The sequence below is a fragment of the Crocodylus siamensis genome, chromosome 6 (genome assembly GCF_052110815.1).
Source record: "Crocodylus siamensis isolate JL-2025a chromosome 6, ASM5211081v1, whole genome shotgun sequence".
NCBI lineage: Eukaryota > Metazoa > Chordata > Crocodylia > Crocodylidae > Crocodylus > Crocodylus siamensis.
The window spans coordinates 75,641,888-75,669,446 of NC_143400.1; the positions used below are offsets into that span (position 1 = coordinate 75,641,888).

At 46.8% G+C, this 27,559-nt stretch overlaps 2 protein-coding genes across 8 annotated transcripts in view; one reads left to right on the forward strand and one right to left on the reverse strand.

Annotated features, from left to right (window-relative positions):
* Positions 1–1,758: 1,758 nt before the first annotated feature.
* On the reverse strand, positions 1,759–9,431 carry SHOX2 (SHOX homeobox 2). Of its 3 annotated transcripts, none has more exons than XM_090053027.1 (5): positions 8,749–9,431; positions 6,805–7,013; positions 4,470–4,527; positions 4,085–4,173; positions 1,759–3,768 (listed from the first exon to the last, which is right to left on the reverse strand). In XM_090053027.1, the coding sequence occupies exons 1-5, from the start codon at positions 9,035–9,037 to the stop codon at positions 3,511–3,513; spliced, it is 903 nt and encodes a 300-aa protein (XP_089909153.1). In that variant the 5' UTR covers positions 9,038–9,431; the 3' UTR covers positions 1,759–3,510. The 3 variants fall into 3 exon arrangements, with proteins under 3 accessions (XP_089909153.1, XP_089909152.1, XP_089909154.1); XM_090053026.1 differs by having other exon boundaries at positions 1,759–3,804; XM_090053028.1 differs by having other exon boundaries at positions 1,759–3,804; positions 6,805–7,038; positions 8,705–9,431.
* Positions 9,432–9,547: 116 nt separating this feature from the next.
* Positions 9,548–27,559, forward strand: part of RSRC1 (arginine and serine rich coiled-coil 1) — a 322,546-nt gene continuing 304,534 nt past the window's right edge. For 2 of the 5 annotated variants that reach the window (XM_090053020.1, XM_090053022.1), the window contains exons 1-3: positions 9,548–9,788; positions 21,261–21,456; positions 23,541–23,666. In XM_090053020.1, the coding sequence (XP_089909146.1) occupies positions 9,563–9,788; positions 21,261–21,456; positions 23,541–23,666 (548 nt within the window). In that variant the 5' untranslated portion in view covers positions 9,548–9,562. Of the gene's footprint in view, positions 9,789–12,424; positions 12,665–16,933; positions 17,020–21,260; positions 21,457–23,540; positions 23,667–27,559 lie in introns of those variants that run through there. The other 3 variants (XM_090053024.1, XM_090053023.1, XM_090053025.1) reach the window with 3 other exon arrangements.

Sequence of the window (27,559 nt, forward strand, 5' to 3'; positions counted from 1 at the left end):
AATCTATCATTTCCTGCCTGTTGTTCGCTCCCGTTTTTCTGAATGAACTTTTCGGGTTTTGTTTCCAGGGAAGTTCTTTGTTTTTGTTTGGAATCCTTCTCTCTAAAGTTTCTTTCCTGCGCAACCTCATTTTGCACGTCCTTGTGTGACACTCCAACAGCCCAGCCGGCTTTAGGTTGGGTTTCTGCTCCGCAGCAGCGGCCGACCCTCTAAGTCTCTCCCAGCTCTTTCAGGGGAAGAGGGTTGACTTCCTCTGCCGGGCTGTTTAGCATTGTCAAGCGCTCGAGGTTCTTTAAAACAAACACGCTTGGTATCTTTTTCCAACTGTTTGCAATTTGTGATGTCAACTGATTGGGGAAGCGAGCCCGTGTCACCGAAGCCAGAGAGACATTACAGAGCTCCGGCTAGTCCTGCAGCCCAAGCCCTGCGCTGCCAGAGAGGAATAAATGTTTCCATGTGAGGGGCGAGAGCGAGCAAGGGCGGCACGAAACGTGCGTCCCGTCTTCTGCTTCCAGCCCCGGAGGCTCCCACGGGTTTGCCAAGCCTCGGGGCATGTTTCGCCCGCGCGCTCCCGCCGTGCCGTGCCGTGCCGTCCCCCGTGCCGGGCTCCAGGGCAGAGCTGCGCGGGCAGGCCGGCGCTTGGCCCCGCGGGCGCTGGGAGGCTTGGGGCAGGGCGAGGCGGCTCCCAGCCCCCCTGCTCCCGGCCGGGGCTGCTCTCCCGGGCCCGCCTCCGCCTCCGCCTCCGCCTGCCCCGTGCTGAGAGCGCGGCCGGGGCGCGGGGAGCCGCCGCGGGGAAGGGCAGGAGGCCTGCAGGCAGCCGCGGGGCTCCTGCGCGGGGCGCGCGTTGCCGGGGGCCCCCTCGGCCCGGGTTTCCGAGCCCAGGACCTTGGCACGAGGGTGACGGCCACTCGCACCCTGTCACCCCAGGGGGCTGTGGAGCGCTTGCCGGGACAGAGCCGGCTGCTCCCTGGGGAGGCGAGGAGCGGCCGCCGCCCTGCCCCTGCCCCTGCCACCGCCTCCAGGGAGCGGAGATCCGCTCCGGGGAATCTGGTCGTCGCGTGGGGCTGCGTTGTTTCGCCATGCGAAACGGCTGCATGCACCAGGCTGTTTTTCGGGGGTTTTTTTTAATCATTTGGCTTAAATTGGTGGGTTGCGGGTGGGGCTGTCGTGTCCGCGGAGCTGGCTGCCGCTACTGCCGCCGCTCCCAACAGCTCCCTTGGCGCTGGAAGCAACGGGGCATCTGAACTCGTTAATTGAATTATTATCCCGGCCAGCTCCATTGACTCGACCGGCGCTGCCTCGTCCGGCGGCTGCGCCAGGCCCCGCTGCCCCTGGGCTGCGCGGCGTGTCCTGCCAGCAGCTTCAGGGGCTGCTAAGAAACGGCCTGAACAGCCCCCCCCCCCCGGAAGACTCTGGCTCCACAAGCAAGATGTGTTGCCCCAAAGTGCACATTTCCAGCGCGTCTTAACTGGAAAAGGTTTGGACTTGTTGCACTTTCCTCAACCTGAGGCAGCTTCCCAGCATTTGTAGACAAAATCGCTATCTGATTTTCAGCGCTTTCTATATATAAGCCAGATTCAAACGAAGCACCAGGTTGATGAAGCTGAGCTGCTCCAAAACTACTTTAGACGTGGTAACAAAAGGTACGTAGAGTTGAACCATCTTTCACCATTGTACTGGGCAGAAGAGATCGCCTTTGCATTTTGTAAGAAGCAGAAAGACACATGCAGGCTCTACAAAAGGTATGAACACAGGAAGGAAGAATGTCACTGATAATTTAATATGAACAGTACCGGCAAGTGACGGGCACCCGTCAGTTAAAACGTTTACCTTTTTCATTCAATAGATCGCAAAGTGTCTTATATTTTGTAACTTGGCACTTATTGAAATTCGTGACGTTAAAATCGATTAAGAAAGGTGAAGCAAACCTGAGTGAAACAAAATATATTGAACCGACAGCAAATGTAATGAAATAACAGCATCTTTTCGAGGTTTTTTTTTGTTCTTTAAATAACTTAAAATACACTAGAAAAAATATGGTAAATATAAATAATTTTGTTTTCATGGAGAACAAATAGTTACAAAGCCCGTCCATAACAACGTTCACTTAGAAGAGCTTTCCCTCTTTCTTGGCAAAAGAGCATTAAAAGTCATGAGGGTCTGATGGCAAAGTGGGATAGAAATCACCCCCTTCAAGATACCCCCGATTAAATAGCTATCTGTCTTTCAAATTAAAAGAAATCACAAGATTACGTGAATAGATACACCTTTATGAGATAAAATGTAAATGACTGACAGTCAACTATCAATTCACAAGTTATAGCCAAAATAAACTTTGTTCGTGTTTATCAACATATTTTACATGTACCTAGTACTTATGATTGGAGTTTGCCATTCGAGAAGGTGGTGGTTTGGGAATTAAATACAAGGTTTGACCTGAGAACATCAGAGAGCCAGCAAAAGAGAAAGAAATAACTCCTCTAGTCTCATGCTTTCTGCTCCCTTCTATTTCAGGGATGGGACAGCAAAGGGCCAACAAAGATCGAAGTGTGGGAAGGTAGTGCTTGATCCCTCTCTCTCTTTCTCTCTCTCTTTTCCCTCCAAAATTAAAAGAAAAAGAAAACAGCCACATCGGTTTGTTTTTGTTTTTCTACTAAAGATGAGGGTGAAGTGCAAGTGAATCAAAGGGACGCCATCAATGAAATACAAATACATGCAACCCGGAATTCTGCTGGAAGAAGTATCCCGGACAGTTTTCCCGTTAGAAATTCGCAGAGAAATCATTGTCTTTTTCTTTTCTTTTTTCTTGTTCTTCTTCTTTTCTTGTCGCCATTTCCAGACGTGGTTGTTAAACTCAAGTATCTGATGCAACGTGAAAGGAGGCCCGCCTCTCTTATCAAATTTCTTGTATTAAAGTGAACTTCGCAGAAAAAGGTCAGTTTCAAAACCTGTGAACTTCCCAGCTGCGTGTCTATTTCATCTAATTCTTTAAATAAGTATATATCTTCCTTCGGTTCCTCGTCTCTCTCTTTTTCTCCATTAGAAAAAAAAAACCCAAACCCTTTAAAAGTTGTTTCTTTTTTTTATTATTTATTTGTCTCCCCCTCATCTCCGTTTCCTGGAACAAGGTTTATTTCTCGTCCTCTTTCTGAAGGTATAAAACACCTCACCGTGGTTTTGTTCCTGTCCTTTATGTACGCGGGGTTTTGTCCGGCTCGCCTGGCCCCGGTGCCGGGCCGCTGGGCCGAGGCCCCCGCGTGTCTGTGCGCGCGCCTGTGTGTGTTTGTTTTACTCTCTGCTCTCGGCAGCCCGGCTCCGCGTGTGTTTCGCATTAAGTCAAAGCTCGCCCGCTCGTGAGTAGGACTCTGCCCATGGAGTCATTAGCCTTTTGCTTGTTTGCCGGGCTGTTTTTGTGTTGTGATCCTCCGGATGGTGCGAGCGGCAGGGTCCCCAGGAGGTGATCGCGGAGGAGGAGGAGGAGGAGGCAGGGAGGGGGAGGCGGAGGAGGAGTCACAGCCCCAAAGCAGCCGCGTGCTTTTTGGCTTTCAGTCTGAGGTCGGCGATGCTGGAGTTCTTGCTGGTGGTCTTGGCCGCCGCCGCCGCCGCCACCACCGAGGCGGCCGAGGCGGACTCGGCGGCCAGCGTGGCCAGGGGCAGGCCGAAGGGCGGCGCGGGGAACATCATGTAGGGCGCGTGGGCGGCCAGGTGCGGGTGCAGGTGGTGATGCGCGTGGGCCACGGCGCTGTCCAGCTGCAGCTGGGCCTGAACCTGAAAGGACAAGGGCGTCACGTTGCAATGACTATCCTAAAGGTGTAACGAGAACAGAAACAGAGCATTAACACGGCCCGGGGGCAGCTCCCCCTGCAAAGCGAGCGGGGCTCCCCGGGGCTGGGGGGTTGCGTGGGCGGCCCCACCCGCGCGGCTTCCTGCGGGCGCCTGGCTCCCCCTCCCCCCGGCCGAGCTGGGGGCTCTCGGGCGCTGCGCGCGCAAGCCGGGCCCGGGCCGCGCCGCCGCGGGCGAGGCCTCCGCGGTGCCCTTCCCAGCCCCGGGGCGCTGGGTCCTGGCGGCGGGCGCGGGTACTTGCCTGCTGGAAGGGCATCCTCAGCGCGCCCACGTTGACGTAGGGAGCGACCCGGCACGCCTCGAACTGGCTGGCGGCGCCGATGAGCACCCCTGCAAGCAGCAGCGAGAGGCAGGCATCACTGGCAGTGCGGGGGGCATGCTCCAGGCCCGCACGCGGACATTTCCCGCTTCCCTCCTCCCACTTCCAGGGGAGTTTGATGCCACTGATCACCCGTAGGTCAGGCGTGTTCACGGTTGTCTCCCCCCGACCCCCCAGCTTCCTCCTCCCACGCCGCTTTCATATGAGGACATGCGTCCTATCCCGGCCCAGCGCTGCTCCTCGACTGGGGGGATCCGCACCCCGACACGTCTCTCCAGCCTCCTCCTCTTCTCTGACACGGACGTACCTTTATGAAGTTGATTCTCTTGTTTTCTGCACTTCGCTCTTCTGTTTTGAAACCAAACCTAAAGAAACAAGAAATACATCCACAGGGGATGAGCTACTGCGATACAGAAATACACCCCTCCCCCCAAATAAAGCACAGTTGTGTGCGATACACAATAGCTATCATTGCACTAGGTTGGTTGATTTGTGCTGGGCAGCCCACATGTATCAGTGGAGAGACTGGAAGAAGGCGCTGAAATAGGAAATACATAGAAAATCAACATTTCCAGCCGGTGCCGGCTGGTCCTTGATAAATTTCTCTTAGCCCTGGTTTCATCTTTCACATTAGAGTCCCCAAAGACTTAAATCGCTCCCTGATATCTAATACTAACTTGTGATAATGGGTTTAGATGTTTGCACTGTAAGACCTGAGAAGAATGTGCTCATTAATACCCTGTAATATTAATTAGCTTTATCTTCAAGAAAAAACTAAACACCAAAGCTTTTAATGACTCACTTTTGGGGGGTAATTACTTGCCATAAAAGCTTCACTACAAAGAAGTTTAGAATTTCTCTGTTCCTCAGTGCAGTGGAGTGTAACACAGAAGCGGAATAATTGTCTCATTATTATGATAATCTAATTTGCTTCTCTAGAAAAGGCGGCACGTTAGACAGGACCATACTTTTAATATTGGAAACTGAACTTTTGGAACAAAATTTCCAGAGTAAAGTTCTACTTCCTTAGAAAGAGAGAGAGAGAGAGAGAGGCAGTGTTTGAAACATTTCAGCCTGTCAAGGAGACCGCTGCATTGCATGTCTGAAGCCACATTTACCAAGCACTCTTTCCACAAAACAATTTTTTTTTTCAAGTCCTACTTTGAGAGACACATATTAATACAGATTTCCCCCCCCCCATCTTTGCTTTGCTCGAGGAAACTCTGCCCAACGCTCTCACTCATTCCCAGTCCTGCATTTCAAACCTACAGTCCATAATTTACAGATTAATGTAGATGCAAAGTAAAATATTATTGCCAAGCATTTTCCGGAATGATTAAAAGGGAACGGGTTTAATCTATGTAAATCTCTAAAAGTTATTATGCACCCTGCGATTTGGCATAATAGGAGTGCGGATCATGTGCTGCAGTGGTATTCTTTGTGGAGCAAACAGCCATCAGAAGGAAGCCTCTCCTTTACATGTTTCATAGAGAAGTTGGAGCCGAGGAACTTTTATTGTGGGATTTTTTCCCCTTCCTTCAAGATTTGTTCAGCATAAATAGGTGGCTGTCTCAACGGGAAAAAACAGAAAAGCATAGCAGAGTAAAAGGGAATGCTCTTTTTGTGAGGCTGTGATGACAAAAGCTGCTTATTATTACTTTTTGGTTCAACGTGACTGCTCTGTTTATGTCCTTATCCTATTACAAGATGCAGGGAAACCCCATAAGAATTGTGCGCATAGTTTGGTGCAGATGGTGGCCTGCAAGCACAAAGATGGAGAGGGAGGATCTGTTACAGCAATACTTTCGAACAGCTGCAGATGTTTGGGGCCTAAAACTACTCCATGTGTTCAAACAAATAATGACCATCATTTTCTCTTATTTAATTATTAGAACGGAAATACACTGGAACAGTTACATTTGTTCCCATTTGAAAAGTAACCCGCCTGTCTATCTGGTCAAACCCCTCCACTACTATGGAAGAGGTAAGTAATAGGGAAGAGCAGACGAGCTGATTTGCTAAACCGTGGGAGAGCAGACTGGAATTAAACGCCGAGGTAATTAAAGGGGTAGGGAGAATTTGGGTTTCTCCGTAAAAAGAGCGTTTTAAATCACTTTTCCCCATTAGAGATGTTATTTTTAATAAACTCGAACAGAGCCAGCTCGTGTACTTCTGCAGCCACTCTGCTGCTTCCCCAAAGATTTAAGAACCACCGGTAAAAACCCTGACTGTAAATATCTGCACTTAGCAGTTACTAATTTAGTTTATAGTCAGTACATCTATAAACGTAATTGGCACATCCGCCTGGGAAGCCCGGAGCCAGGAGCAGACTGTAGGACTAACACAGTTCACAGGCACAAAATATCCGCTGTAATTCTTACAGTCAGTCAAAGCAGAAGCGTTATTTAACGTGCTTATAAACGGCTGGCATGCAGGGAAGGGAGTTCAACCACGATAAAACCGGATACAGAGATGCTGGGTGCAAATCGGCCCAGGGCTGAGAATGTGTGTTAAAAAAATAAGATCAGAGACTCAATCCAGGAGGGGCTGACAGGATTTGGGGTTCAACATCGTGTCATCCTGTGTGGCAGACGCGCGCGCGCGCACACACACACACGTTGCAGGAGTAACCGGTGCCCTACCTGCACTCTGGCCTCGGACAAGCCCAGCCTCTGGCTCAGCTCCTCCCGCATGAAGGCGTCCGGGTAGTGGGTCTCATCGAACAGCCGCTCCAGCTCGTTCAGCTGCTCCAGAGTAAAATTGGTCCTGCTTCTCCGCTGCTTGATTTTAGTCTGCCCTTCGTCTTCCATGGCTTTCGCATCCTCCTTGCGATCCTTCAGCTCTGGAGAGACTAAGCAGGAAAAACAACAATCAAACTAACCAACCAAGCAACCTAGCCCTGGGACTTGGCCAGGGCAGCTTTTAGGACGAGAAGGTGCCTGGGCTGGGGGAGAGGGAGGGGGGATCAATGGCAAAGCTAAAGGTCACGTCTCCACACTGATGATCGCCAACCACGTTTTCACCCGAGGTTTCCTCCCATCCCGAAAGGGCTGTTGGGGAAGCCCTCGGGCCCCTGTCAGCTGGGCTGGCCCGTGCCAGGTTCCCTGGCAGAAGGAGACCACAGCGAGCCGCCCTCCGCGTCAGCCACGCGCGGTCAGAGCCCGGCCTTGACCCCGCGGCTGCCCGAAGCCACGCCAGCGATGTCTAGCCTAATTCCTGCGCCCTCAGCATCACTCGAGCACATCTTTGCCTTTACTCTCCAAGGCCCAATAAGGCCGCCGGGGCCCCGGGCGCTGTCTGCCCGCAGCTGCCGGGGTCCCGCGGGGCTGGAGGCTGAGAAGGAGCCTCCTCCAGCCTCCCCTCGGGGGTGGCCGCAGCAGCCCGGGGCTGCCCAGGGCAGCCTCCCGCCAGGGGCGGAAACCCAGAAGGGAAGTCAGGGGGCCGCGAGCTCGGGCCGACCCAACCCCTTGCAACAGGTGGACGCGGGTCCAGGCGGCCTCCGGGGCGCTCCGTGCCTTGGGTGCTCTCGTGCTTAAGAAAGCCTGCCGGAGCCTTTTTCAGTGGACAGCGCCGGGTCGCTGGGGGGAGGGCGACTTTCAGTGCTTTTATTTGTATGATTTAATTAGGTGGGAAGCCCTCCCTGAGAGCCGCAGGCACCGCTGCACAATGGGACTGCTCTGCCTCCCTGCCACTTGCCGCCTGCCGCTGCTCCCGGCTCCAGGGCTCCGGCCGGGGAGTTGATTTGCGCATCTGCAGGGCAGGATCTGCTTAGTGCGCTCGCAGCTCTCGCTACCTCGCCCCTCGCTCCCAGCATTTGCCTAGCAAATCAGTTCCGGAAGAGGGGTCGGCTGGAGCCGGGATCCGGGCAGAAAGACTCCTCTGAACAGCAGCAGCTCGGAAATACCCGCTCCGCGGATACCACATCCTCCCCCCGCCCCCAGGCAGGCGTTCAAATGGAGCAGCAATCTCCAGCGCCCTTTGAACAAGCAGTCGCCGTCCCTGCCCGGCGCTCCCCGGCAGCCGGGCTCGTGGGCGGGCAGGTCAGTCCGGGCCGCGGCGCTGCCAGGCGGGCGGGGGCCCGCTCCGCCGCGGCACCCGCCCGCCTCCAGCGCGGGTCGCAGGCGGCGCCGGACGCCCCTTGCCCTGCCGCCGTCGGCCGGGCAGCCCCGCGCCCCGCCAAACTTCTCGTCCGGGGCTGCGGCCGCAAGCGCTGCACGCGGCTTTTGTTCCCTGCACGGCGGCTGCCCGGCCCGGCGCGGCCCCGAGACCCCGTGGGGCTTCCCCGGCAGCGCCCCGGCGCTCCTGCCCCCCGCTGCCAGTGCCAGGCTGGCACGTGGCCGCCAGGGGCTGCAGCCCGGCAGGAGCAGCGCGAGGAGCCGGCGGGCGCGGGGAAGTTCCCGGGGCAGCCGAGCGCCCGGCCTGGCTCGGCTCGGCTCGGCGCTGCCCCCGCCGCCAGGGCTGCAGCCGGCGCCGCTGCTGCTCCGGGAACTTTCCCCCGTGCCCGAGCAGCCGCTCCGCCGCCCCAGCCCTCGGCCCCGCCACCGGCAGGGAGGGAGGGGACCGCGGTGCCCGGCGGGTGCCTTTACCCTCGCTGAGTTTGGGAGTGCCCGTGTCCCTGGCTCTGTCGGCGGCGCCCATGTCCAGCTCCCTGCCTGGGGACCGCGCTCCGCCTCCTCCTCCGCCGCCGCCGCCGCCGCCTCCCGCCCGGACCGCGGGGCTGCTCACGTCTTCCCGGCCCGGCTCGGCGGAGCCGCCCGACTCCTTGCCTGCTCTGACAGGGCCACTCTCCAGAACCTCCCTGTACGTGATCAGCTCCTTCTTCTCTTTCACTTTCTGATCAAACGACTTGGAGACAAAAGCTGTAAGTTCTTCCATCGCCGCAGCTCAGGCGCCTTGCCCTGCTTTTTTCCTCTTGCTGTTCCAAAGCCCCCAGTAATAACACATCAATGGGGCGAGGAGGAGGGGAGGGGGCGCGCCGCAACGGGGCCGGAGTGAAATGGGAGCTGATGGCTTCCCAGCCGGAGCGATCTTGTTGAATGTGAAGATCTTTGACAATTCTTCCCGCTAAGAGTTCAGATCTGATCGCGATGTTGCTATTGAAGTCGCACTATTTATACTTTGCAAAGCCTGCCCCTTGTTCTCAGCAAATTACCTCCCCTTGGAACTCTGAATGAACCCCCTTCTCCCGCAGCAGCCCCGCACCGCCGAGCCGGCACCGACAGACAGAGAGATCACTAGTCCTCCAGGTTTCAGATCATTGTGGCCAGGGGTTGCTCTCGGCCATTAATCCAGGATTGACAAGAATCCCTAATTAATTTAATTAGGCGTGGATCTTGCGCTAGTGTCCTGAGTTAGTTAAACACAGGGGAGATGGGCAGGATCTGCAGGGGAGTGGCCAAAATGAAAAATGACAAGTCTGCTCGGAGAGAGAACAAGGAACGGGGAGCGCTTCCTACAAATGTCTTATTTACCCAGCAGCCAGCCCTAGTGCTGCAGGTAACAGCGTCCGAGGGAAGACCCGGCTCTTCCCGCAGACCAGGGCTGCTTTGGTCGGTTACTGTGGCAGGGGAGAATGAGAGCGAGGGATGCAGAGAGCGAGCGAGCGAGCGGCGTGCTAATTTTGAAGGTTACATTATTGTATGACTCTGAGCTTGTTTTGTCGAGATATTTCCCGAGCAGATGTTTACTGACGTGCCACATTTACAAGTGTGCTTGTGCAGCTAGAACCTGGTGATGCTCGATGTACTTCCACCCACGAAGTAATCTCTCCCCATCCAGCATCTTGACATTAGATTATTATTGTTTCCTTGCACAATCTCTTTCCCTTCTCCCCCCTCCCCAGGAACACAATTAGTTACTTTCCTATCAGGAATCGGCTGCCTCTGGTCTAAATTTGGTTGCAGTTCAGATGCGTTTTGTTTACCCCACGGGGTCGATAGGGAGAGCATCCTCTGCGTACAGTGACTTTTATACATTTTTTTTTTTGGTCTCAGCGTTCAAGCAAACACTAAAATTGCCCATTTGGGGGAAGCTCTTCTGCTACTGCCTTTTGCTGCTCTTGGTTTTGAAGAGAATTCTTCCATAATACAGGAGGAAATATCGTGTTCCAGTGTAAATATTTAATTGTGATGCGAGTAATGCAATCGGAAATTTGCAAGTGATAGGACGTTTAATGATCCGTGTAAACATTAACACGTTGATTAAGTGGCTGGCAAGGTGGGAAAGTTCTTCCTGAAACAGTGGCACAAAAACACTAAGTAAAATAAAGACCTAGTTGAGGATGACAAATATAATCGTGTCATTAACATTTTCTAACGTGGCAAATTGAGGCATCAGATTAGACTGGATTACGGTATTTCTTGCTAATATTGCCTTCCTTTTGTTGGTGAAATCCCATTAAGGTAGTGTTTTTTATTGACAGGCTATTTAAGATTCAGCTATTTTACACCTTTGGTAGAATTCTAATAAATTATTCAAAATTGTTTAACTCTTGCTTATGTATTGATTTTTCATGTGACCTCTGGAAAGACGACTTTACATAAAAGAGTGTTTATTTACTGTAACAGGTACAGTATTTAGAATTTAATTAGCGTTTCTTCAGATCCAATTATGCGTGTTTTGGACACAATAGGCAGCACTGTACTTGCACTCCGTTTTAGCAGTTTGAAGGCAAAACAAATCAAGCCATCATTTCGCCTATTGCAATGAGGCTATTTCCAGTTTTATCTATTCGAGCTGACAGTGTTGATACTGCAAAGTAGCGGACTTCAAGAGAGCAACGGAAACCTCAGCAGTTCTATCAACTTTTAAAAGATATGAGCAGATTGTGATCACTGATCCAGTTAGATGAATTTGCAATTATTCTGGGCTACAAAAACGTGAATATAACGCCTTTAAGATGATTCACTTTAAGCGTTCTTCGTGGGAACGTATTTATTTTACTTCCACAGTTTTTCTTCCCAATTCCCGACATTGCAACTTGGCTAACAACCCACACATATACAACGGAAGAAAATTAATAATTTTGAATATCTAGCAGTCTCCCAGCGTAGAGGTCAGCTCTCGGTTTACAACAGACAACGATCTGTTTTGTAAATAATTTGGGCAAGTGAGAATGTGGAGCAGGTTCCCGAATGTCTGCTTCGGAGGGTTATTTAAACCCCCCTCTGAACCCGGAATCGCGAGTTGTTATTTAGGTTAGTATGATGATCAAGCCAAGGAAATACTAAACTCCTATGCAAATATTTAGATTTTTAAAAAACGATGACGATATCTATTCGTGTAGAAAGGTTGGCTTCCCCTTTCCTGCCTAAATAAGTGTACTCAGCGCGTCAAGCATTGTCGTGTGGCAGAATATCATGAAAAAGAAGCAAGGTGCTAGTCGTAATACAACTCGAGTCTGCTCGAGTGGCTAATGCCAGGAAGTTTTAAAGTGCAAAAAAGGGGGAAAATCCAAGTAAATATGAAATAGAGAATAATGGAAAGCAAGCCCCCCCCCTTTATAAACTGGAGGAGACATGAGCATCTTTTTCAGTAGGACCTACCGAGCGAACTGTTTTATTTGATCTCAGCTGCCTGCGAATAACTGCAGATCGTGTAAAGCAGACAGGTTTGGGACTCAGCCCCTCTGCCTCTCACCCCCCACCCAGAAGCGACCCAAACCAAAGCAAACCGGCCACTCTCTTCCAGCACCTCAGGTGCTTTGTCTTTGCAGCAAAGAGGGGAAATGGATTTTTCTGCCAGGGGAAAAAAATGTCGATGTAGTATGAATTCCAGGAAATATTGAGCCTCTTTAATTACTTTTGGCTTAAATGAAAAACTATAAATTTTATTCTCTTCCCCCCCATCCTCCTTCCAACAGTCCCCTCGCCTCCTCCCCAGCCGAAACAAGTGCCTTTAACCGAGAAACTAATTTGCACCCACCCTCAGCAGCCCATCACCTTCAGGGGAAGGAGAAACGCAGCGTTTTAAAGCAATTTGCAAATAAATCATTGCAATTTTAATCATAGTGTACCCTATAGAGACAGAGCCCTGTGATTTATTCCAGCATTTTTGGCTAAAGAAGGCACATTAATTTTACCACTCGTGGCTGGATTTAAAAAAAAAAAAGAACCCTCACGCGGGCCCAGGGCGCATCCATTAATTAATATTTTGTTTGTGTGATGACGATTAGGGCGATCCGGGCCAGCCTCCTCGGAGAGACATGTAGACGCGGCGATCGATGCCTTCGGCGCTCCTGAGCGCCGCTCTTTGCCTGGCCGGGTGGATGAGCTCCGAGGTGGCTTGGTTCTGCCTGGCTGCGGCACCAGGAAGGCGCTGAGCTCAAACCCGGGCCGCGGCGGCCCCGGAGCGGCCTGTGCCGGCGCCGCACGCAGGTAACGGGCAGGGGGGGCCGTCCGGGCGCTCCCGGCACTTGCGGCCTGGTCCTCCGCGCGCCGCCAGGACCCCCTAGTCCCGCCCGTGGGTGTACGTGCGTGTGACTGCGTGTGCGCGCTCAGGCAGGTATGTGTTCCTGTGCATGCTCACACGCGGGTGCACACCTGCGTGTGCATATGCTGCCACGCGCGCGCCTCCCCGCAGTGGGTCTTGGGCAGGTGGCGCCGCTCCCCGCAGGCCCCGGGCTCCCCCTCGCCGCCCGCGGAAACCAGGACACCGGCCCGGCCCCCCGCGCTGCCTCCGCCTCTCTGTTCTCCTCAGGGACTCAGACTACAGCCCCCCCCCCCCCAGGGGATGGCCTTTGGGAAACCAATGCGGGAAGGGCTGTGCAGCAGACACCTTCCCTCCCGGCCTGTCAGGTGTCGGTGGGTTTGTCACTGGAAGCCGCCAGAGCTGGGTGCTGAGGGTGACACCGTCAGTAGTTTGGCTTCTGCAGCTCTAGATTTTTTCCCTCCCCCCCCCCCCCCCCCGCTATGTAGCAGGGTCGTGTGTCGGTATCTGGTGTGGGAACTTCTGCCTGTTGCATGTGTCTTGATCCATGTTTCAGGGGTGTGGGTTGTAGCCATGTGTCAAGACCGGGGCAGATGAGGTTCTTTGGGTAAATCCGACATCTTTTATTAGACCAACTTACAGTGGGGAAAAATTCTTCCTAGCAAGCTTTTGGGCACAAACGTGTTTGTGTTTGAAAGCTTGCCAAGAAGAAATTTTCCAATGATTTGAGTTGGTCTAATAAAAGATATTGGGTTTACCCAAAGACCCTTATCTGGCTTGATCCACAGGGATTTCAGGGCATCTGTGCAGCTTTCTGCAGGTGAGCACCTGAGGTGAGATGGCTGCATGCATTGGCTTATTTTCCAAGGTTTTACGGATGAAAAACATGGGTAAAAGCTTGGAAACAAAGTGTACATGGATTTAATGAAAAACCTAGAGAGACATGCCAGTCTAAGTATTGGGCATATGTGAGTTTCTCCTAATATGTTAAGATCCTTATATAGCCCTGCCTGTATGCACTTGTACATGTGTACACGCAGTAATACATCCTCTGTTCTACTTCTGCCAACTCTTTACTGACCTTTGGATCTAAAGGACTGAACTTAGTCTTTTTATATAGACTATATTTGTCACACGTGAGCCACTATTTACATTTAAGAATAATTTTGTTTGTGACTTTTCATCAAGTTATTAAAAAATAACTTTCTGGAAAAAATGAGGGAACACTAACCATAGAGTGGGTAAGAGAGCGGATATGTTTGAACTGATAAAAATGAAAAATCTTTGGTTCAGACCAATATTATACAAAAATATCTTGGTCAGTTTTCCAACTCCTTTTCCATCAGCTTGAAGCAAAGCATGTAAAATAAAGATTACATTTCAATGAAAATTCTTTCTTACATAGCAATTAAGCCCCCCCCACTGATACAAGCCTAGATACTTTTTGAGCACAAAAATAGCTGAAAAACATTGTCCTGTGTGTGTGTGGGGGGGTTGTAAACTTTTAGGTATGGCACTAATTAGCCTTAAAAGTGATGAAAAAGTTTCTTTTCTGTGAGATTAGATTCTACATGGTCATCAGGGATTAGATAGAAACATAAATAACTGCATTTTCAAACAGTGGTTTAAAATAGTTTTTGTTTTGTTTACCTGCTAAGTGCAGGATTTTGTGTGTTTTCTGTTCCAGTTGACGCCAAAGCAAACTCCAGAAGCTAAGCACTTTCTTGCTCTGCTTTTAGCTCTTTCTGTTTTGTGAACTTGGGAGAGAGAGGAGAGACATTGAAAATTGAGCAGGCTTACGAGCCTCTATTTGTTTATTCAAACTTCAACTTCAAGATCAGCTTTAAAAATGGTTGGCTAAACAAATAGTATAAAACACACAACTTTTAATAATTAAAAATATAAATCTGTCCAAGCTCACCCTAATCCATATAAACCCATAGCCAAGAAGTTATGGCACTGCTGACCTCTGTCTAAACTCTCAGTGTGGTTTTCTTTCAAATTACTTTAAAATGGATTTGTAACCTTTACACCAACGTAAAGCATTTGGCATTTTGTTTTGTTCTTCAGAATAGCAAAGGAAAGAAATTGGTAGTGGTTCCTATTAGCCTTATGTAGCAAAGTTATTAATATTTCTGCATAAATCCTTGCAGGTGCTGTAAAACAGCTCTGCACTGTACTGACTAATTTTTGTGGGGAACTCAAATTTCTGGTTTTTGGTTGCTATTTGGCATGCAAATCAGCAGCAGGCAGCAACATTAAATCCCATGTGGTAGCCACATAGTGTCAGTGGTTGAGTGGTGGCAACATTAAACTTCTTGGCTGCTGGCACTGAGCTGCTCTGGCAGCTGCAGCAGTAGCAAGAAGCCCCAACAGGCTGGACCCAGAAGTGGGTTGTCTGGCCCATGAGAGGTTACCTAGTCTGGATCTGGTCCACAAATGCATTTGAGGTCGACACCCCTGGGCAGGTTAGGTTAAGTTTATGTCCCTCGCTTTTCCCATACATACGATGGGAGTAAGGATTCCAACTTTCTTTGTAAAGTGCTTTAAAATTTTAAAATGAACTCTTTCAGTGGGAGAAGTAGCAACAACAGTAGTAATTCATATTGTTCCTTTGAAATGTTCACTTAAGATAAACAATTTCTTAATATTTAAGATTAATTCAGTGCTTGCGAGGGATGTCAGTTAGATGCCATTTTCCAAGTGAAGTATTCTGATGTAACAGAGTATCATGGCCAGTGCCTGTGACTTCTTGTTATAGTGGGTCACATTTCAGGTTGAGAAAGTAGTTGAATATCTGACTTATCCCGGGCCTTTTTGCTGAAGTTGACACTTACGAATGGCTTTCTTGGTATTTGTGTTGTAGAGTTTTGTCTAATAGTAATTTTGAAAATAGACTGAGACCACGAACATGTTTACAGAGGCCATGAGACAGTCAGTGGGTGGCAACTACAGTCCAGATTGCTGCCTTTCTTATTTTTCTCTATTGGACTAGTTCTGTGATGTTCATTTCTGATTTCCTTTAAAAATAAAATCCTCCCATGCAGTGAAAGTAATTTTAGTGGCCTTCAGAGAAGGAAAATTACTTTTCCTTTTGCCCTGGTTTTCCAGGATCCAGAGCTGATCAGGAATGACTATGGCAGGAAGTTGTTATCCTGTGTTCTGTCCTACCAAAGGGCATGCCCAGTGCCTCTTGAAGAAAAAGGGATAATGAAGTGGATGTGACACCTTTTCTTTCAGTATCTGGATAATATGATCATATTGGAAAGATCTTATATACAGGGATCAGGAGCCATATGCTACAGATATTTGGCAATTACTCGAAACTTGATATCACTGCAAACTAGTTATGAACAATGTTTCCTAGCAGTAGACAAACATTGTTTGTAATAGGGACCTGATGTCAAAGTAATGTGAACTTTGTTGTAATGTTATAGCTGCTGTCCATTTGATTGAGGTAGCTAAAGATGTCTAATTAGACACTGTGCTGAAAACTAATCCATAGGAGGATTCTTTACCAGAAAATTAGTTCTTCTGCAGTGGAATATTACATTGTTAAGGTTGTTCTTAACCTGTAATTTGTTAAATATAGTACAAAAATATGTTTGTATGTTTAGTTTCAAATTGAATAATTCTCTTAAATAAAATAATTCCAGAAACTTAGAAGATGAGATGAGGTGAAGCCAGGTTATTCAGTATGTATTTTCTTATTGCACTAAATTTGCCTACATTTAGTTGTTGAATAGATGTTATAGAAATATTATTTTTGTTTTGTTTTTTACCACTAGTCTTGTTTGAATTCTTTTATGCGGTACATGAAGTTACTTGGCTACTTGCAATGTTATTGTCAAGGCTGATAGAACTAGAATAACTTTCCCACTCTAAAAACCTATTTTATAAGCAACAGAACTCTGCCAGACATAAACCATTTCAACTGAAATTTTCTGGGCCTTGTTGCTGCTTCAGGCTGAACATTCTTGAAAACTTTTGCCAAAATTGTACAGTAGTTCCCAAGAAACAGGCCAGGAGAGAACATTCTTGCTTATTTTAGAATAATTTTGGTGACCTTTCATTTGAGTTTCTCTAACATCCTCATGCTTGGAGTTTGAGACTTTTAAATTTGTCAGGAAAAGGCCTTTGGGTCAGGTAAGTCCTTGAACTGCCCTCTTGAAAATCTGCCCAAATCTGGTCAAGTTGTAAGCCTTTGAAAATGTGGACCAATGGTTTCACTCCTTCATGGAACGAGCGAAACTATTTCATGTTAACAATACACATACAGTGGTGAACATATCTACACACCTTTTTTTTTTTTTTTTTTTGGATTCAGTTTTCCCTTGTTCTTCAGTTTGATTTGTCTTGTTGCTCAAACTGTGTTGGCTGAAGAAAGAGTCCTGCAGAGTGCTGAGGATCTGAAGCCACAGATGATTAAGGTAGATCTACAAAGGGACCCGGGCGTGTTGATGCTTGGCATCACAATGGCTAGATTTTAGGTGCTTGGCTACAGAAATGGAATCCAAGGCCCTGAGTTAGGCGTTTCAGAGCCCCATGTAGTGCAGTGGGAGAGCTGGGTGCCTAGGAGTGGGATTCACCATTGTGCTGCTCAGCATGCTAGTTGTGTGTCAAAGGTAGGCAGTGGGAAATGCTTTGCTTTGCATTGGTGAGGCTGCAGCCTGAGTACTGAGGCCAGTTCGGGGTGCGACACTTCAAGAAGGTTGTGGAGAAGCTTGAGAGAGTTCAGGGAAGAGCCTATATGATTAGTGGCCTGAAGAGCAAGCCATACAAGGAAAGGCTGACAGGTATGGAACTGTTCAGCCTAAAAGAGAAGAGTTTGGGGGGATTTGGTGGTAGCTTACAAATATAAAAGCGCTGTAACTAACTTTATAGTGCTATAAAAAGTGCTCTAAATTACAGCCCTATAAAACATGCATGGAGCACTTCTGTATACACTTTAGGTCTCTCTTTTTGTGGGCAAGTGTTCTTTTCACTGGGCCAAAGAATTTTAACTAAGGTGCTGCTTCACCCTGGGGTACATTAAGATGTTTTTCAGGGTGCACTATTAGCATGGTTAGGTGTGCAAACACTTATGTATGATTTACAAGACAGACCCAGAGGGTGTGTCCAGACAAGTGTGTAAGTGCAGTATGGCTAAGGATAGACATCGCAGACAAACCAGTTTAAGTGAAAATGATCAGAAAATGGTTTAAACATGTAATAGAACAGATGTTCACTATATATAAAGCGGTTTGAAAATGGCTGAAACCGGTTTGGGATAAATCTGGTTGAATGTAGTATTGGACTTAACCGATTTGAGTCAAACCAGTTTATGCAATGTGTGTCCCAGACCCATTGCTGGTTTAAGATAAACCAGAGTCGCCCAGAATCCCAGATGCTTTGCAGCTCTGGGTGAGGCTCTGCTCTCTGCTGTAGCCCAGCAAAATTCACTGCCCCTCCTCCCCACTCCGGTAGGTACAGCAGGGTCTGCCTGGCTTCCTTCTGGTCTCCCCGCCCTGCTCAAGCAGGGATTTCCAGCCCCCCCTGCCTAACACAGACACCTCTCAGCATTAACTAGCATACCACATGCTAGCTATGTCCATGCTGTGGGAGACAGGACAAAGGCAGACAGGACAGCGTTGCTTAGGGCTTTTTGGAGCTAATCAATGGGCAGTTGGTAATGTCTCTTTTCCTGTCTTGGAAAAAGTTGTTTAAGAGCTTGAACTAATGAGAGAGCCTTTTGTTTTGCTGATGGGCTGATAAATGGTATGTAACTCCCTGCTGTGTAACTAAATGCTGTGTAAATCCCTGCTGGCTCCCTCGCTCACCCTCTCTAATCAGAGTGTCTTGCTGGGGCCTGGCCATACCCCACCTCAGTTCAGCTCTGTGGAAGGGAAGAGAGGGCTGCTCTAGCGCCCCCCAGCTTCTTTTCAATCTAGGGGGGATGTCTGTACAGTTACAAACTGATTCGGCCTAGGCAGGTTAGACTAACTTGCAAAGATTGAATCAATTCAGGCTCAGGCTTTTTAAATGTCTGTCTCTAGCCCATGTGGCGCTGCAGACCCATCTGCAGTGCTACACACGCAACACATGCAAGCATTACTTGTGCTGCAAATTTGCAGTGCTGGGTTTTTTTCTGGCATCACGAAATTCTGGTACCAAAAAATCCCTCAGCAGAAAAAGCAGTGTGGCATATGTGGTGGCAGTGTGCACTACCTGAAACTGGAGCCTGTCTGGCTGGAGCCATGCTCTGGCTGGTGGCCAGGCTCCCTACTGCTGGATCATCACTGCTGGAGCCCCAGGAGACCCCTAGAAACCCATGTAAGGCTGCTAGGGGCCAGCCCAGGTACTGGCCCCAGCCTCCCCTACCCCACCTTGGGCCACTTGTGGCACACCATAGTGTGCAGCACATATTGTGCTGCTTTTGTTTGTCCCTGGGGAAATGCACGTGTGTATCTGGATCTCGCCAGAGATTTCAAATAGGAATCCATTGCGTCAAAACCGTTCTGACTTGTTTGCATTTTTTTGAGTTCTGGAGTAAAAAAAAGGAGTGAAAGAACAGAGCTGGCAGTTTCTGAAGGATGCCTTGAGTCTGAGTGCCTCGGGGCTAAAAAGGTTGAGAACCCTGCACTAGGCTATTGTAGGAAGGGGAGGGACATCATGTCCTTCTGTTGTTCTTGAATTAATGCATATGGAACTTGGTGTTAGCATTTGGGCATGTTCTGAACACTCTTGCTAGTTGGGCACCTCAGGATCCTTAGGTCCAGGGGGCACCTATATGTGTGCCTGATGCCTGCTCTGATGCATGCTAATTAGTACATTCCAGCAGCCTCTGCATCACGTGTATTCAGCATTCCTGTGCTTGAAAATGGCAGTCGGGGTGCTTTAATCAAAGCTTATCTAACAAGTTTTAGTTAAAGTGCTCTGCCAGCATTTTGAAGCCCAGGGCGCTGAATACATGAGATGCTGTAGGTGCTTTAATTAGAGCGGTTTCCTGGAGTCACTCTAAAGCGCCCCTCCTCCCCCAGCCCAGAGTATATGTAAAGATGCCTAGGGATGCTAACCTTGAGTCCTGACTGAGGAATGCTGCTGAGACACTTTGTCCTGCCAAGATGATGGCAGCTTTGAGTGTGAACACAAACAGAACTTTGTGTCTGCAGGCACCTATATTTTTAACAGTTAAGTTCCCTAGCCCTTTAGATATTTCAGGGGTTTTGTACATCCTACTCTTGGACTTGGTTGAAATTTAATTCCATTTCAGGCAGCTAAACCTTTTTGTGAATGTGCCTAAATGAGCATAATTGAGAAGTTCCCTTTAGTTGTGTTTTTAGCTTCTTAGTTAGAGATTAAGTTCTGCTGTTTATATGAAGAAAAGAATGGGGAAGGGTAAAGATCTGATGTCAGAGAAAGATTTCAAAAGACTAGTCTATGCTAGGAAAGTCAGGAACTGTAACTCTTTACCACTGATAAAAAATGCCTCAACCCTGTCTACACTACTGCCTCCAGAAATCATAATAATAGTGAGAATTGTGGGTTGCAGTGTTCTTAGTTTAGCTATAACCAGACAGCTTAACACTGCTTGTTCTTGGGAAGAAGGCCTCTTTATTAAGTACCATTAGTTGAAGGGAAGGGGAATCTTAACATCTTGCGTGGGTGGGGGTGGTGCCTCTGGAACAAAAAAAGGATTTAAAACATTATCAACTTTTATAGCCTGAAAAATTCAAGAGGCATACTATTTCTTTAATCATGAAGTGACAGCAATAAAACTGATTTCTTATGAGTTCCAAACCAAGAAAAGGTGATTGTCTTTCCAGTAATTAAATGAATGGCAGTTTTTTACAGCCCTGTTATCACAATCCATAAACCTGAAACTTTATACACACAAACACCTTGGGGGATCAAGAAACACATCTAAAGGTTAATATTTATAGCTCTGATTTTGGAATTAAACCATTTAAAGTTGTGTGGTTTTTAAACTGAACAACTAAATCTGTAGAAGAAGTTCCATCCTCTTATTTTATAGCTTAAAAGTTCCAGATAAACTTTTTCCTCTTCTGTTACTTAGCTTCCAGTTATATGTCCATAAACATACAAGTGACTTAATCATATGATCAACAAGCAATAATACTGAGCAATAGAAAGTATGACTGACTGACTGACTAGCATTGTGTGGACAATGCAGTTGCATTACTATGGTTCTCTTTACAAAATTGCAAGTTAAACGTAATTAAAGATATTGTAGTACTGACAATGTCTGGTCCTCTTATAAGGTCTCAGATTTTAAATGCCTATGTAAATGTCTAAAAGCCATCCCTTCCAGTGATTCGTAAAAGTACTAATATCCGAGTAAGACAGAAAATGAATAAAAAGGAGAAAATACATAATGTTGATGTTGCAGGTGGCTGTACCAGAACATTTTGACTGTGATTAACTTGCTTGTGAGCTATTTCAAAGTTTGTAGCAGCTAATATGAGTTGAAAGATCATATTTTAAAAGTTTAATTTTAATGTGTTAATTTATAAGTCTAACTAGGAATTTAAAATAAAAGGTCAGCCCCTCCCCATGCTTCATGTTTTGACTTCTGACTTTTACAAAGTGGTATTTACACATGCATCTAATGTTTTACAAACTCTGCATGACAATGTTATATTTTAGAATAGTTTTCATTTTTTTTAAATAGTTGTAAAAATGGGACGTCGCTCATCAGACACAGAAGAAGAGAATCGAAGCAGGAGAAAAAAGAAGCACCGTAGGCGTTCATCTTCAAGTAGTTCCTCAGACAGCAGAACATACAGCCGTAAGAAATCGGGAAGGAAGTCCAGGTCGAATTCACGGTCTCGAGATCTCCAAGCCCGTTCACATTCTTACGAGAAAAGGTGAATTCATGTTACATGCATCTGTGCATGACACTATGCAGCAAGGCTAAAAATATTTGAATACAGTGCATGTTCTCTGTACTTGCCACATGTTGCATGACAAATGCTTGTTCTGGGCTTTCCTACTAAGATTATCTTTGGGTCTTGGATCACAGAAAAACTATATAATCCATTTAAAACATTACTGGTGTGAATGCAGCTTTAAAAATAAAATGTATATTAAAAATAAGCATATTCCCTTCCGTTCTGTCAAATTTTTAACTGTGAATTTGGAATCCCATTTTAGAGGTCTAATAGACTATGCACTAACATTAACAGCACAAGAAACTTCACTATGTATTACTATGTTTATACTTGCTGCTAAAATAAAGCCAACCATTCAAGAGTGCAGTGGAGAAGGAGATGTATATTAATGGACGTGTTTTCTAAAATGATAGCTATGCAAGCTTGTTTTCACTATTATTCTTACCTTGTTGTTGTTGTTGTTGTTGTTGTGTGGAGGAAACCTATAATATGTTAGTTTGCATCCTCAGGAGATGGACACTAAGCCAATATGCTTGATAACCTTTATTTCGTTTTTTGTCCCGCCTGTCCTTTCTGATGAGGAAAAAGTACCATTGCATCACTCCAGCAGCATCCAGGGTCTTCACATACTTTGACTATCCCATAATCTGACTTCAGATGGACTTGGAACAAAGTTGCGTTGATAGAGCATATTTTAGTGATGGAGAGAGGGGAAAACAAACTGAGAATAAACAACTTGTTAAGCTGCATTTGACCTAACTTAAAGTGCTGCTGATTCACCTGTATCTTGTGGAAGTAATCTATAGATTTTTATTTTTTTTTGGCTAGCCTCATTTTGTTTCTTCTTTTCAATCACTCACAAGTAATGGTGGGCAAGTTGGCTAGTTCTATTTTTTGCTCCTGCCTAGCATCTACATAATACCCTTAGGGGACATAGTGAGATGAAATGGGCTTCGATGCCAGCACTATGCTGATGACATGCAGCTTTATGAATCTCTTTTGTCCCAGTGCAGGCACGGCTATCTCACAGATAACAGAGCTTGAGGGAGATTAGAGTTTGGATGAAGACCAGCTGACTTAAATTGAATCCAGAAAAGACCAAAGTGTTTGCTTTGAGACTGGCAGGCACTTCTGCCTTGCCCTCAGTTTAGGACATTTGTCCTTGGCAGTTAAGATAGAATTACACGTTAGGGTCAGAAATGAATCTAATATGACCCTTAAGAATCAAAAGCAGCAGTACTACTCTTCATCTTCCATTAGCAAAAAGGATCCATTTCCCACTTACAGAAGAGGACCTGGCTATTGTAATTTACCAGTTCCGTCCTTCAGTCCGGACTACTGTAGTGCTATTCATACCAAAGGAAACCTATTTTTTATTTTTATTTTTTTAAGTAGGATGACACACTTGCAATGCATGGTTCCAGTGCTCTATAACTTATATTGGCTTCATGTTACTTCTGTATCTAATTCTGTGTTCTAGTATTGATTTGCCAAGTCTTCAATGGGATAAGCTTGTGTTTATCTCAACAGTTAGAATCCTCTATAGCACCTATGACTCCTAAATCTAGGATGGAGAGCTTGTCTCAAAGATGATGCTTTGGAGGTCTTCTGTCATCTTATCTATAACCTATCACTTCACAGATATGAGAAGGAGTTATCTTTTCTGAAGATGGCTCAAGATATCCAAATAATGTTGGGAAGAGCCCTGTCTTTGCTCTCTCTTCAGTTCACACTGCAAAACATTCTTTTACCATAGCATTCTTCAAAGAACCAAGATGGAAGGAAACTAAAAGCATGCTCAAAAGCAATTTTTAATACTGCTCGAGCATAGCTTGCGAGCTGTAACAGTCACTTGTTTAATTGTGAAGGGATTTTCCAAATAAAGTGACCTGTGTTTTTCTTGTGAGGGTTTTTTGAGATGGAAACTCTTTTCTGATACTGTGCTTGTTTATGGTGACCCTTATTTCATAGGTGCCATAGTAATAAAAACTAATCAATTCAGAGTGTCTTTTTTAAAAATAGAATTAGGAGGGAGCTGCTAATGGTGGTATTTCTTTTAGACGCAGACATCGATCTAGCAGTAGTTCTTCATATGGATCAAGAAGAAAACGGAGTCGTAGTCGATCAAGAGGCAGAGGCAAATCCTACAGGTCTCAGAGATCAAGATCAAAGAGTAGAACAAGAAGGTATGATTTCTTCACCCCCCCCCCTCCCAAAATGATAATCAAATAACTTTGTTTTCAGGTTTTTTTTAATTTGATCTTTTTTATTCCCCCAAAGTTTGGGGAGTTGTTGTCTTTGGGTGTTAGTAAATATTTGTAAGCATGTTGTAGTAGCTCGTTAACTTCTAGGAAGTTTTAAAAGTAAATCGTTGTTCTAGATTTTGGATTAAGGTATAGTTTTTATATAAAATATGCATGCCTATTTGGATGAATACCTAGGTGTTAGCCAATAGCTAAATACCTACTTGTTAGCCAATAACTATGATAGTTGAACCATAAAAAATAGTATGTAGAAAATTCAAAGTAGTTTTTAAATAGGTCCTAAAAGGTGGAAATAGTTTTCTATTTTCAAAAAGTGACCCCAGAGTTGCTTACAATCCGGGATGGTGCTGGTGTGGGGCTGTGCACAGGGGATGCGTTGACAGGGCAGCACAGAGCTTGCCTCAGGAAGCAGCTTTCCTGCATGGCCCTGCTGTGCCCTGCAAGCGCTGGGTTGTACCTGTCAGGCTGCAGAGGTCCCAGGGGAGGGCAGCAGGGTGGGAGATTATTTTCATTTGGGAGTGCCCTACTTAGAAATGGGTCTATTTAGAGATGGAGTCATATTCATAGAATAAAAAAATAGGGATGGAAGGGATTGCAGGAGGTTATATGGTCCAAGCCCCTGCTCAAGGCAAGGATTGTCAAGGATTGTCCTTGTCTAAACCATCCTAAGCAAGTGTTTGTTGAACCTGCCCTTAAAAACTTCCAGGGATGGAGATTCTACAACCTCTGTATGTAGTTTGTTCCAGTGCTTAGAAATAGGAAGAACTTTTTCTCTTATATTTTCCTTGATGCAGTTTGAGACCAAGGTAGCTGCAGAGGTCTGTAACTATTCTTCTGATAGTTACTTACAGCTGCATATAAACCAGATATACAATGGCTGAAACTGGTTTAAGATAAACCTGGCTGAGTGTAGTTAACTGACTTAATTGAGTTGTGTCAAACCAGTTTGTGAAACTTCTGTCCCAGACCCCTTCCTGGTTCAAGTTAAATCAGTCCTTCAGCATCCCAGCATGCTTTCCAGCCCTGGGCTGGACTGTGCTGTCTGCTCCAGAGAGCAGGGCTGGCCCTGTCCATCTGCTTCCTAGCTGGAGCAGTGAAGGCTGGCTGACAAAGGGTTGAAACTGTGGACTACAAATACCAGAGGCACCTGGAAGCAAGGAGAAGTGATGAGCAACCCTGCAGAGTCTTGCTGCTGTAATTTTGGACTGCAAATCCCAGAGACCTTGGGGGCAGCAGGAAGAGGAAGCGAACATACAGCTCATGCTGGCTGTGCGCCAGAGAGCCATGCTGTAGTGTCCCCTGGCTTCTGGCCTGAGCTACTGCAGTCATGTGGCTGCATTTCCTGAATTAGGGTAAATGTATTCACTTCTGTTTCAGTTTAAGCTGTGCATTTTAGACTAACCTGCAAAGACTGAATTGATTCAGCCTCAGGCTTTTTGACTATCTGTACTTTGCTGAAATTCTGCTGCCACTGCCAGGAATCAAAGGTGGGTGCAAGTGCACCAGTGTACACCTCCCCCTTCTGGATCCTCTTCTGTCTGCAGATGGCCTGTTTCAGATCTATTACAGAATCTGTCTTTTTTAATCTCTTCAAAATCTGTATTTATCTACAGCAGTAGTTCCCAAACGTTTTAGACTGCAGACCAGCAAACAACAGGTTGAAGGTGACCGTGGACTGGCAAACTGCAGACCAGCATACTGCAGACTGGAAGTGACTGGCATACTGAAGACTGGCAGCCGACCCTTTTTATACTGAGCATAAAAAAGGTTGGCTGCGAGTCTGCAGTATGCCGATCACTTCCGGATTTCTGGTCTGGCAGCCAACATTTCGTGGCCTGGTACCGGGGGCTGTGGCCCGGGGATTGGGAACCTCTGATCTAGAGGTATCAACTGTGGTCAGTGTCTACTGAATATACTGACCTAAATCTGTTGACTGAGAACTACTAGGCATATGAGGGCTTTTGGCAATCTGCTTTTACTTCGTTAGCTATTGAGCTTCTCTGTTTTTTGTATTAAAATTATTATATAAAGATTAAATGAATTTTTACTTTGGCAGCTCTGATTGGATACATTTACATCTAGATGCTGCAGGAAATAATTAGCGGATGCTTCTTCTATTTTATGCACATCTGCAGCATGCTTGGAGAGTAGTGTCTGGCTGTTAAGTCTGTCGGGAGGGGAGGGAGGGGGATGTGGAGGACAGATCGAGACCCCTTTGGTGAGGGAGGGAGTGGAGCTGGGGCTGGGCATGGGACAGAGCTCTGAGTGGCTCATCTGGGGGTGGCAGCTCCCACCTCTGCGTGTACCTCTGGGGGAGCTAATGCGGGGCACCAGCCCCCCAGATCTGTGTATGCTGCTGCATGTTGGGGGCAGTAACAAACTCTTCCTTGCTGTGGAAGGAGGCTGGTCCAGGGCTGCACTCAGGGTGGGAGGCGGTGCTGGGGGAGGGGGCCTATGTTCCCAGCACTGCTGCCGCTGCCTACCCCAAGAGCAGCCCTAGCCTGGGCCCCCCCGCAGCGGCAGCCTGCCTTTGTACTGTGCACAGCTCTGAAGGCATGTGCTTCCCTCCCCATGACTCCCCTCGGGGGTGCGTGCAGTGGTGGGAGCCACCCCCTCCATCCCATGCCCAGCCCCACTCCTTCCCTCTCTGCAGGGGCCTCGATCTGCCCCTTCTCCCCCAACAGACTTACCAGCTGGACGCTGCTCTCCAAGCTTCTGGGCTGCATGTCTCCACTCGGATCATTATCAGCTAATATGGCTCATTAATAATTGGCCATTGGTATCAGCCCAAAAAATCTTTATCAGTGCATCCCTACTTCAGTAAATATTTGCATTATAATTGGTGCCTGTATGCTGTTTTCTATGGGTTAGGGTAGTAGTAATTTTGTTAACTTACAAACACTGATTTGTTCTCGATAGGTTGAGTGCATTAACAATGGACTTTGATACTAATCGTATAAACTGTGAACATCTTCCTAATGAGTTCAATAGCTAGGATGAATACTTGTGTGTAAATATCTGCTGGATTGGTTCTAAGTTTACAAGACTTGCCTTCAAAATAAATGGAAAAGCTTAAGGTACAAATGAAAATATTTTTCCTAAGTCAGATTCTGAATTATAGGAAATACTGGATACACAAAGTTTTATAGAACTACTGGTATTATTGCAGTTATTTGTAAGTCTTAAGTAACCTTAAAATACATATGGGAAGATGAATATGCTAAGCGCCAGGTTATTAAAGTATTGAGGAATCCCAACTTCCACTGAAATAAAGGGAAATAAGTGACTAAATACTTTTAAAAATCTGCCTCTAAAAATGTTTTGATGGTTCTTTTGTACTTAGTTTGTTTCTAAGCTATATGGCCCATGTATAAATATGTAGTATTTATAGCACTTCAGCAGTTTTGCATGCTTGTGGATACATTACTACATGTTATCTAATTAAATTAAGGTTTTAAAAGTACATTTGTATTGCCCAAAATTGCAAATGAACTGGGGAATGTAGACCTTTCAAGTTTCAACTTTAATTTTGCAATGTCCTGTGACGTTACTCAGGTTGTTCCATTGTGATTTCGTAACATGTACTGTACTATTTTTGTTACAGTTCTCATGAAGTCATTGTTAGGCTTCTTTCTGGAGAGCAATTAAATTAGTTCAATTTTTTTTCTGGCAGACCTGCAAGTATTAAATAAAATAAAATAAAGTAAAAGCATACAGCACATTGCAAAACTCTGCAAGATAATGATTCAAAACATACATGTAATTCAGTAGACCCAGTTTCCATTCAGTGGTAGGCAGCCTACTATTTACTGCTA